The sequence below is a fragment of the Maylandia zebra genome, linkage group LG6 (assembly GCF_041146795.1).
Source record: "Maylandia zebra isolate NMK-2024a linkage group LG6, Mzebra_GT3a, whole genome shotgun sequence".
NCBI lineage: Eukaryota > Metazoa > Chordata > Actinopteri > Cichliformes > Cichlidae > Maylandia > Maylandia zebra.
The window spans coordinates 13801157-13812606 of NC_135172.1; the positions used below are offsets into that span (position 1 = coordinate 13801157).

General features: G+C 41.0%; 1 protein-coding gene across 4 annotated transcripts; it reads right to left on the reverse strand.

Annotated features, from left to right (window-relative positions):
• Positions 1 to 782: 782 nt before the first annotated feature.
• Positions 783 to 9020, reverse strand: LOC111500337 (uncharacterized). 4 transcript variants are annotated; one of them, XM_076884695.1, is made up of 7 exons: positions 8819 to 9020; positions 7963 to 8235; positions 6965 to 7098; positions 4296 to 5248; positions 4035 to 4212; positions 3800 to 3931; positions 783 to 2950 (listed from the first exon to the last, which is right to left on the reverse strand). In XM_076884695.1, the coding sequence occupies exons 3-7, from the start codon at positions 7080 to 7082 to the stop codon at positions 2250 to 2252; spliced, it is 2082 nt and encodes a 693-aa protein (XP_076740810.1). In that variant the 5' UTR covers positions 7083 to 7098; positions 7963 to 8235; positions 8819 to 9020; the 3' UTR covers positions 783 to 2249. The 4 variants fall into 4 exon arrangements, with proteins under 4 accessions (XP_076740810.1, XP_023009899.1, XP_023009901.1 ...); XM_023154131.2 differs by lacking the exon at positions 7963 to 8235; XM_023154133.3 differs by lacking the exons at positions 7963 to 8235; positions 8819 to 9020 and adding an exon at positions 8433 to 8723.
• Positions 9021 to 11450: the final 2430 nt, after the last annotated feature.

The following is an 11450-nucleotide window of genomic DNA, read 5'->3' on the forward strand; positions in this document are numbered from 1 at the left end:
GAGATATATATATGGTCGGTAAAATAAAAATTACCGACCATATGTTAGTAATTTTTTGTTTCCCAACACTGGTCAGAAGAACGCTTGCTCTCAGCGGTGCTGCCTTTAGGAGCAGCTGGGACTTCTGTGAAAGTGGTGGCAATATGTGAAGGCGATTAGATGACCAACATCTATCATGACTGAAAAAAACATGAGTAAAAATTTCAAGTTATTACTGCAAAATTTCAGCTTGGTATCCCAAAATTTCAAATTATGTTCCCAATTTCAAGGAATCAGACAGACAAACAAACAAAAAAATTTAAAGAAAAAAAAGGAAAATCAGTTAAGAAGAAGAAGAAAAAAAAAGTAGAAAAATGGCTGTCCCAATTTGAAACATTTTTAGTCTCAGGTGGAGAAATATGATTTACAGATTTTCATTTGTGAAACTTGTGATGCACAATAGTGTAAACAGAATATTGTGTTGGATAATTGCTTTGCAAAGTATAAAAATAATAAATAAAGTAAAAAATACAGTCCTGCTTAAGTAGCTTAATGGGGCTCAAATTAAATGATCAAAATATATTCCAGAATAAACATACTCACTCACTGTAGAACGTTGCTTTTCCGAATCATATGCATTATATTATTTGTTCACTGTAGCTGGTAATTATGTTACTTTATTCCACATGTTGTCACTGCAAGGTTCTTTTAAGTTTGCCATAAACTGCATCGTTCTGGTCTTTGCAAAAACTACAATATTAAACCTGCCCTAGCATATTCAGGCCCTGAAATCCCAAACAAAGTAGTATTTAGAACTTTTATTGTTCAACATGACATGTCCCATACATTTAGACAGAGGCAGCACATGGCATAATTAACCACCTACATGGCTTCAAATTATTGCCTTTAGCATCACAGAATTAGAGGATGGTACCTTTAATCATGTCGGTTACTCGGCCTTTAAAAGACGACAAAATCAGGTGAACCCGAATTGTTATCTGGCTAATAAGTAACAATCGAAAACAAGACTTAATAAGCATTCGCCACTTACAGAAGACTGGCTTCATTGTTGATTATTTCATGACATTTAGTTTCATTTCTGGCTAAATGTCTGAAAGAAGGTTCAGATTCACCTGATTCTTAAACTGCTTAATGGGCCACTATAACGCTTAGTACAAAAAATTTCAACCAAATTTCCACATACACTATTAGCCTGATAACAAATACTGCATGAAAAACAAGTGTAATCACAGACTTTTAAATCAGTCACTCATAATAATAAGTGTGAGTGGACTATTCCAGTGGCTCCAGGACAGGTAATCAGTGACAGAGTTAGGTAAAAGTGACCTCCAATATATAGAATTTTAAACACTTTCCAAGATGTTACATAAATTAGTAGAAATATGTTTGGTTGGTGTTACTGAACATTACTTGGTGTGTATCTATTTAGAAGCCTGTCTACACTCTTCAGGGAGTTAAATTTTTTAAAGTTAGTATTATTTTCATGTAAATTCGGGAAAAAAACTAATGAAAAGAAAATCGGACCAGTCAACCAATCTGAGAAAAAAACTTGTGACAGTAAAATTTCAGTCTAGTAGACGCACATATACTGCTTGTGTACTTGAGACCCATTTAAAACAGCTAATCACATTCTTTAAATGTTCATCCATATTATAATGCAGCTGAAATGTGTGCTGAGCTGTGTCTAGCACTGCCCACACAACGTTAGTGTACAAGGTTAGTTTACCAAGTGTGGCTAATGTTTCTGTCCGTGCAGGTAAACGTCCACACGTCTGTGCAGACTGTGTTCATGCACCGCTCCAGTAGCAGTTTCTGCCATGGCCTACACGCAGCTGTTCACTTTTTTAAAAGATCAAAATATTTCCATACCGCACTGGTTAGTGCGTCTGTCGTCTGCTTGTTTTTCCACATTGCTTGCTTTCAGGTTCTTGTCACAGAAAGAAAGAGAGGCGTGCTGCTGGGGCTACACTCCTACATAACACCTACACCTTAGAACAGTTTACTGGCATTATACATTAAGAAATATGAATATTTTGCTTATAGCGCTAACATTTCTTGCGATGACTAGTGAGGAAAGCAACATGTAGTCGCCTGCCCGACTAGTGCTGCACATCCCTAGTGTGAAAAACCACACAAAAGTATGAATAAAGTTCTAATCACAGAGGTAGTCCCTTATTTCCACATCACCTTGTTCCTGTTTTACTGTCTGAAGTCTTAATAATACTAGAGGTACATGTCTTTTAAATACATCATCCATCTTTCTTGTCTGTTATGCACATATTAATTGGAGAGTTATCATCGCTGTGTGATAAGTCATCATTCCTCATATTGAACGCAGACTCCTCCTCGGTCTGAATCTGCTCGTGTTTTCGTCTGTGGAGCCTCAGGCTTTGTGAGCGGCTGAAGCCTCTCCCACAGATGTCACAGCCGTACGGCCTCTCTCCTGTGTGGAGCCTGAAGTGATTCTTTAGGCTTGAAGCTCGTGTGAAACTCTTCTCACACTCAGGACAGTCAAACTTCTCACCTAAGTGGATTTTCTCGTGTTCCCTCAAGCGGCCGGACTGGTTGAAGCTCCTGTCGCACACAGAGCAGTGGTAGGGCCTCTCTCCTGTGTGCGTGAGCCGATGTCTGTTCATGGCCCCCGAGTGGGCGAAGCTCTTCCCACAGTCCGGACAGGAAAACGGTTTCTCTCCTGTGTGAACTTTATAGTGACCTTTGAGTTGCCCTTTCTGGGTGAACTGTTTCCCACACAAGGTGCAGCGGTACGGTTTCTCTCCAGAGTGAATTCGCATGTGGATCTGAAGCGCAGACATCTTGTGGCAGTCTCTTCCGCAGAGGCCACAGCAGTAAGAGCTCTTTGGTATGTTGTTATTTGACTCTCCCCGCACTGGCGGTGATGGAGGGCATTCTTTTTCACTGTTTGCAACACGCTCGGGATCTTTTCCAGACACTGTGGAAATGTAAATATGAAGAGCTAAAACAAGCCATTTGAAACCACCAAAAAGAACAAACAAAAAGTTAAAGCTACTAGATATTGTATGTTGGAATATAAGTTTGATGCAGTGTCTGCCATTCGTTATTTCTAAAATGGAAAAGCATCATATTTAGCTAAATTACACCTAACAAGTTTCCTGTTACATTGTAAAGTAAAATTACTGGTTTAAGATGTTGTTGTTGCTTTAAAAGTGAAGGCTGTCACCCAACAGCTTTCACCATTGAAAGTCAAAGCCCAGAAGAATTATGTGCAACAATAACCTATAATTACCCCCCCCCCCCCCCCCCCTCTTTAAACGACTGCTATGTAGTGTTACTTAATGCTGCTCTAAAGCTGGGATAAAGAACACATTCTTGCCCAGCCACTTTATAAAACACATAGACCTTTTCCACTTGTGCCTACGTGGCTCAACTTCGACTTGATTCAGTTTTGGTTGTTTTCCACTACAATCGAGAACCACCTAGTATACTCTGAGTCATTATAGCAACACCAGCGAAGGTCCAGCAAAGGTCCGCCAAAGGCCACACCAAAGGAGTATGACAAAATGATGCTGCTCAGTGTGTGGCTTTTTCTCAGATTCAGGTACCACTGTATTGTTTTTTGTGTGGCCATTTCCCTTGTTGCCAGGTTTCAAAAATGACGGATTTGATTACCAGGTACTACCTCCTAATGGGAAACCTTAAAAACCGAGTCGAGCCCAGTCAAGTAGATACTAGTGGAAGAGGGATATTAGATAACCTAGTTACCCACATCCCAGTTAGTGACTACTCATCAGCAGTAGGATTTGCTGTTGTGTATTCTTACTATTGAGAGGTTGCTGTTCTTCCTCCTTTACTGTAATACTAATTTCTGTGGTGCTTTCCTGACGCTGCTTTTCAGTTTCTTCTGGTATGGTACAGTCCTCACCAACAGACACCTGCTCTGGAGTTTCTTCCACTGGGAAAAAACAACAACAACACAAAAACAGCACTGCTGATCAAACATGTTTACACTCCTCTTAATGCGTAAAAAGACACTCTGGAATGTCATGTTTACTTACCGCACAATGGTTCCTCTTCTTCCTCCTCTTTCACGATTACATTCATATGTGGGGTGGGAGCAGTGTCGTCCGGCTGGCCGATGGGTCCTTCTGGGGTATTTTCACACTGAGCTGCTTTTTTAAAACCCTCTGAGGAAGTGGGCTCAGTTGCACAAGGCACAGTCTGACTGACAGACACCTAAAAACACAATTTCAGAAGAAGAAATGGAAGTAAATAAAACACAGAGATACTACTTTTGAATATCTGTGTACTGCCACTACCTCAGAGCTGATGCTGCTGGCCTGATCTCGCTGGGAAGATTCTTCAGCTGCAGCCCGAACTAAGTCTGATACAACCTCTGTATCTGACTCCTTCTTGCTCTGTGTGCATGACCGTTTATGGTTTCTGAGAGTTCCTGCCAATGAGAAGTGCCTCCCACAGTCTGCGCAGGTGTATGGCTTTTCCCCAGTGTGAATCCTGGTGTGCCTCCGAAGCTCTCCAGGAGCAACAAAAGACTTATCGCACTGCGTGCAGCTGTAAGGTTTCTCTCCCGTGTGAGTCCGCATGTGTGTGGTCAGGGTCCACTGCTGTGCAAATGTCTTTCCGCAGTCAGAGCAGTGGTAAGGCGTGATGCCAGTATGGAGGCGCTCGTGTCTTACAAGCGTACCTGACAAGGCGAAGCGTTTGTCACAGAAAGAGCACTGGAAGGGTCTTTCTCCAGTGTGAGTCCTCTGATGATCCCTCAATTCAGCAGCTGAGTTACAGCTTTTCTCACAGTCTGAACAGGGAAATTTCTTCCTCGTAAAGCCTGCAACAACCTCAGAGTGCATTGCCTCCAAGTGCGTTTTCAAGTGCCAGTGACGAGAAAAGCTCTTTAGACAGATGGAGCAATGGTAAGGCCTCTCACCAGTGTGTGTCCGCCGGTGTAGCCGGAGCTCCCCCTGACTGGCAAATCTTTTCTCACAGAAAGTGCAAGGGAATGGCTTTTCCCCAGTGTGAACCCTTTCATGGATCATGAGAAGCCCCTTTTCTGGAAATCTCTTCTCACACATGGAGCACGGGAAAGGCCTCTCTCCCGAATGAGTACGTAGGTGACGCTGAAGCTTAGAGGCATAAGGAAAGTCTTTCCCACATACTGAGCAGGTGTGAAGAGAAGGCGGTTTTTCATTCTCACTTGGACCAAATGTCTTTGAGGGAGCATCTGCAGGTATGGCACCGGGGATGGCACTCACTCCTGTGGAAACACAAAGAACAGATCAGCAACCAAGAATCTGTGTGAACAACTAACACCATGCTTAGAAGCACTTCAGAAATCAGGTTACCAGATGTTGTCTATAAAGCTGACTGGGCGAGGGAACTGCCAATATTTAATTTTGAAACAGTTACCAAATAACTAAAAAATTAAACAATAGAGTCAGTAGCCTCTCCAATGAGCTTTCATCCTGCACACAGATTCCAGCTCCACGTCCTTCGAATGTGGCTGCTGAAGATGGTCCTCATTTGGACCGTACAATAAGTTCTGTCAGTGAAGCTGGCATCTGTCTTACCGTGGAGGAAGAGACTCTCTGGAGAGACAGCTTTAGGATATCAACAGCAACGTAACCAGCCTGCAGACATGGACACACGAGACAGGAAGCGCCGGGGCCGGCTGATTAGCAGCCACTGAGCAATCAAAATGAGAGCAAGAGGATTGCTCACTAGTCAAACTAATCATGGATCGCATAGTTCTCTCTGATCGTCACCAAATACACAGTCACATGATTCATGACCAACATTAAAATTCTGAACCAACTGAGCTGATTGCCAAAAAAAAAGTAATTATCTAATAAACTCAGACACACTTTGTGAAGATGGTCAAAAGTGATGGATTCTTCCCCATCTTAGATCAAACATTATCACTACTGTTTTTGCCAAAATCCAAAAGTGGCTATATTCATTTATTTTAGTTTTTCTCTTACCAATTTATTTAACAATTTCAGAAGCAGGCTATGCTTCTTCAAAAAAACAAAAAGACAAACTAGTGGCAGATCGGAGCAGCTGCAGGACCTTTGGAAATAATTCTTCTTGAGAAGTATATTAGAGCATTTATCCATCTATAGTTTGTTTACTCTGGTGTAAATCAGTTTATGAGTTTGTAAACTTGTAGCTTTTTCCTGTGATTTGGTTTCTTTTCACACAGAGGAACCAAATGTATCACTACAAACCACGTGACAATATCCAGTCCACTTATTTCCTGAAAGTAAATACAGGAAGAAGGTGCTGTGTTCTGGATGAGTGGAGAACATGGAGAATTTATGCTCATATCACAGCTACTTAATAGGCCGTACTGATGTACTATGGTACCCGCCCGCATCCCAGAATGCAATGCATACATGGCTAAAGGGAAGTGTTTAGCTCTAACTTGCAACATATATCTGGTAGCTGGGTCAGATTGCATTCATGCTATAAATGAAACGCTTTACAGTTTGTTTGGAATTGAACTGAGACCAAGGGTCTCGGTCCAGCTGTTTTCATCCACACCAGCGTGCGATCACCATGTTCACATCTGCACAAACAAACTGCAACAAACCACAGTCTGATTTTAAACAGAATAAACACTGCAGGTGTAAAACTGTACTTTCTTTGAAACTAACTAAATCTGAGAGAAAGAAAGCCAAAAATGCCTTTTCTGATAGGCCATTAATGAGGAGAGGACATGCACAGATGACACTCTCTGTCCAGTTAATTAGATTAACAAATGCGCCTAATGTGAGAACTTCCAATTTTCAGCACACAGTTATACTGCTACTGTGTTGAATTACATTGAATAATAAAGGAAGGTACATGCCTCACACAGGAAATCACCACAAACCACAAGAATCAAAACTCCTACGACTCACACAGTATTTAAAACATCACTAGTTTCTATTTTTCTTGTCGGTGGTTAATTTTTGCTGTTTTTTTTACTCACTCAGATCTGAGAAATCCACTTCTTCACCATCAGAGTTGATCAGCCCTCCAATCTCTTGCTGATCATCTTCAGTAAGGATCACAACTGAACCAAAGTCTTCTGGGTTTTCAGAGCCCATCTCTCAAATATACAGCCTGATAAAGGTGAATAACTGTCAGTAAACAAACACCAAAGTAATAGTTCACACCAAACTACTGTCTGCAGTTGGCTAAAAGCATCAGACTTGTTTTAGACTCTTTCCTTTTGGCCCCTATATTATAGGTCTAAAACGTGTATTTGAAATAATGAGAGCAAAAACATAACAAGTATTTTAGCATTACACTACAAAGGGACATATAAACATAATTCCCTGATTTGGCTTCCTGAGTAGTTTTATTTATCATAAATATAATTTTCTCTCATTTCCTGATTTGGATCAGCACATTGTGAAGAAAAGGAAAAAAATTATTGTGTGTATATAAGTTGTTTACTTGGGTGATAACGATTACAAATGTTACAAGCACAGACCACACAGAAAACATATTTCTTTGAAGAAACCATATTCAAGGTACTTCTTATTAGGATTAAATGTTTATCAGAATTAAGCATGACATACTGGCAGCAATAAAATAGATGTGTATTACAAATGCATTAATATATCAGGCAGACATCGGCCTTGGCCAGTGTTCTTGCTGACTGCAATTGGCAGATGATGAGATTTACTGTTGGCAGTAGCCGATGTTTATCTGTTGTGTCATCAATTTTGTGGTGGCTAAATGTTCAAAGACAGTGTGATGAAGAGCAGAAAGATGTTTGTTTGTTTTTTTTAAATGAAGATTTATTAATTTCTCTGGCACAAAAGACGGAATAACAGCTAAAGAAAAAAAACACTGGTATTAAAAACTAGTATGGGTACATAAATTCACAAGTGGGGCATCTCAAATGATTACAGTGTTGTTTCTGATGTTATTACATTTCATAATGAGCCACAGATTTTTATTTAACCCAGCTGTGATTACCTCATTAGGTTGATTCATTTAATGCCACAAATAACCCACTGGGGCTCACATAGTGACTGATGTTCTCTTCATTTAGTTGCAGTCTGCTTAAGCTTAGATCCATCGACAGATGGATCTGAGTAATAAAGGCATTCTTGTCACAGTGAGCAAACTGCCTCCATCGTCCTGCTCAAGGACACTTGGGCAGCTTAGATGCTGCTCTGTAGAGGAGGTGAACCAGGCTGGGCCTTTAAATCTGAGCTGCCTCTTCAGTGACCTATATTACTGTGAATTCTGTGTAAAAATAAATAAATAAAATAATTCAGCAAGCTCTGAAGTGGTCTGCAGTAGGGGAAGCTGTACTCATAGATCTGTGTCAACTGAGTGTCTCGGCTAGCTCAGTAGCATTAGCTCGGAGGGGCTAATCTGTCTCATCCATGAAGTGTCACATTAATGTTGACTTAAGTTAAGCAGCAGCCTGACTGACTGACCTGTTGGTGTATATAAGTCGTGGCAATGAATAGCCATCTCAGCCGGAGCAGACGCACACAGTAGTACAGACAGTTTGACCTCAGGCTGAATGATGCCTGTGAGTCGTGACGCGGCGGTGACCAGCGCTTTGGTCAGCCACCATCTCTGCCTCCATCTACTGTTATTAAACAGCTAGCCACTAACGTTTACCAGCTATGCTCATCTTAGCAGGTAGCTATCAGCCCCCTTAAGCTACAACCGATATTCAGCAACTAATAACAGGTCCCACCGTCTCATGCTCCGACGTTAAAAGTGATAGATTTGCGCAGACTCCCCCTAAGCTCTGCAAACGACGCTAACTCAGCTAGCTAACACTTAACAACAGACAATAGACATTTTGACCAACCTCTGTATAGATTTTTCCCCCAGGTAAAAAAGTAGTCGCTCGACAGAAGTTTATGGAGACGACCTGGAAATATTTCTACGTCTCCCTTGGGTTCATGTTCATGTGTTCACACAGTGTCAAATTAATGTCAACTAATGAGTTACGGCAAATAAGCGTCTGGATTTGATGACAACCTTTCTAGCTTTAGCTTCTAGCTTCAAGTATCGTCGGAACTTCCGGTTGGCCTTTTAAATCAAAATAAAAGCCTTGGTAATAACATTTCGTGGAGCTTTTTTGTCAATTCGCAAACATGCAAAACCGTTTTGAAATGTGTTAAAACCGCACTGCAGTCAGTCATTCCTTAAATATTCAAATAGAAGAGGATCGTCAAGCACAGGTGTAACTATTGGAATTCTCTGCTGCACTGCACTAATAAATGCAACATACAAAGATTAATACATTCACGAGCTTCTGCTATGACGCATTCAATTATGTCTCTATTTACATACAACTTTTTTTTTTTACTTTTCAAGTGCTGCAAATTAGTGATGGGCAGATGAAGCCCCATGAAGCACTGAAGCTTTTCATCCAATTGGTTCACCCCAACGCGAAGCTTCATGAAGCTTCATTTGCTCTAGCAGGACACCTACTGGACGTAAAAATAATAGCTGGCATGAATTTGAAGAGTGTGGCATTTTGCACACAGCCTGTAAATGTCAACAACAAAAGGAGTGTGTAAAACATGTATATTGTAGTGATGGCAGTATACTGTGTATATTTATAGGGGCAGTATGGGAAATGATTATTTGGAAATGCTTGAAATGGAAATGATCATTTACTGTGAGGTGAGGTGTGGTTGGGGTGTGGACAGTGGTTGTGCTTTTGTAACGTTGAGGTATGGACAGCTACACACTGAGGCTTTGAGCCTCAGTCCTGCCTGTTCACATTTTATTCTGTAAAAACTAAATTTTCACTGCTTTTATGACCTTTTTAGTGGGGAGAACATAGCTGGGATTTAATGATTTAACAAATCTTTTGAATCCTTTGTCCTCCACAATGCTAAATGGCTGGGAGTCCTCAATCACCATGCTGACCAGGTCTTCATCTATTTGAGATTGTTCTCCTGAGGAAAGACAATAAAGATAAAGCACAAATATAAATATCACATACGTAACTTATAACAGTTGTATAATATTGTTATATCATTTAGTAACATTACTGCATGCTATATTATCATTGCATTTGATGGCTCACCTGGTCTTGCTCCACAATCGGTGTTCCCCTTATTCTCATGCAAAGCTCTGTAGTGCCTAAGCATGGATGAGGTGTTGTTGTTATAGCCCAGCTCCCTGGCACATAGCAAACACTTCACCTTGTACAAAAGTCAAGACAGCTCAACATAAATTGTATTGCACCATCAGTATCATGACAATACATCTTCTGTAGAAATTTACATACCTTGTTGGGAGGAATAAGATCAAAATGTTCCCTCACAGGGGAGGACATCCTCCTCTTCTTAGCTGGCTCCATTCTCTCCTGACTTTCTCTCCTCACTCTCATAAACCTCCAAACGGTCTCCAAACTCTCTCTAACCGCAACTCTCCATCAAACACCCACATTTTTGAATGAAGTCTGAGGGGTTTATATCGCTGTCATATCTCGCGGCAAAGTTCGAACCACTTCATGAACCAGTCACGTGGTACAGCCGGGCAGCGAGGCTTCGGACGTCATCATTTTCAGCTCCTCCCATAAATGAAGCAAGCCTCGATACGCGCTTCGCGGAAACGCCCCCTCCATTACTCGACACACGCTCCGAAGCCTCGATACAGAACGTCCCATCACTACTGCAAATGTCAAATGCATGTGAATAATGTGCTGGCCATTTCATTAGGTAAACCTTGTCAACAACTTATAAATATAAATTCACCCAGTCGCATGGAAACAACTCAGTGCATTCAGGCATGTAGACATGTTGAAGAAGAGCATCAAATCACTTCAAACTCAATGAGGAAGAAAGCCAATTTAAGTGTTTTTGAATTGGACACAGTTAGAAAAAAGAGAAAATATCCTGTGAGCGGCAGTTCTCTGGGTGAAAATGCTTTGTTGATGTCAGAAGAGAATAACCAGGCTGCTGCAAACTGCTAGAAAGGCAATAGTAACTCAGCCACTCATTACAACCAAGGTATGCAGAAGAGCATCTCTGAATGCACACTTATCATTTTGAAGCGGTTGTGTTACAGCTTTCAAGAACACACCAGGTGTCACTCCTGACATCAAGGCTCACCAAAATTAGATATTAGAAGATTGAAGAAATGTTGCCTGATCTGACAAGTCTTCATTTGGACAGTAGTGTCAGAACTTGTTGTAAACCGCATGAAAGCATCCATCCTGGCATGATGTAATGACATGGGAATATATTTTTGGCACACTTCAGGTCTCTCCGTACCAACTGAGCATTGTTCAAAGCCTACCTATGCACTATGACCATGCCTATCGCTTTAATAACATTAATGTACCTGGGTTAGAAAGTCTATGCATAAGATAACCTAAAATCTTTCTTGAAGCCAAACACACCTTTTCAGTACCACGTTGGACGGCCTTTTTACCTTCAGAACTGCCTTCATTCTTTGTGGCACAGATTCAAGAATCAGAA

What these genes read in the sequence shown, in the direction of transcription:
- LOC111500337 (XM_023154131.2), bottom strand. Translation starts at nt 7,082, where the DNA reads ATGGGCTCTGAAAACCCAGAAGACTTTGGTTCAGTTGTGATCCTTACT. An exon ending in CCAGCAGCATCAGCTCTGAG is followed by an intron (nt 4,213 to 4,295) that starts GTAGTGGCAGTA and finishes TTGTGTTTTTAG; the next exon opens with GTGTCTGTCAGTCAGACTGT. An exon ending in AGAAGAGGAACCATTGTGCG is followed by an intron (nt 3,932 to 4,034) that starts GTAAGTAAACAT and finishes GTTTTTTCCCAG; the next exon opens with TGGAAGAAACTCCAGAGCAG.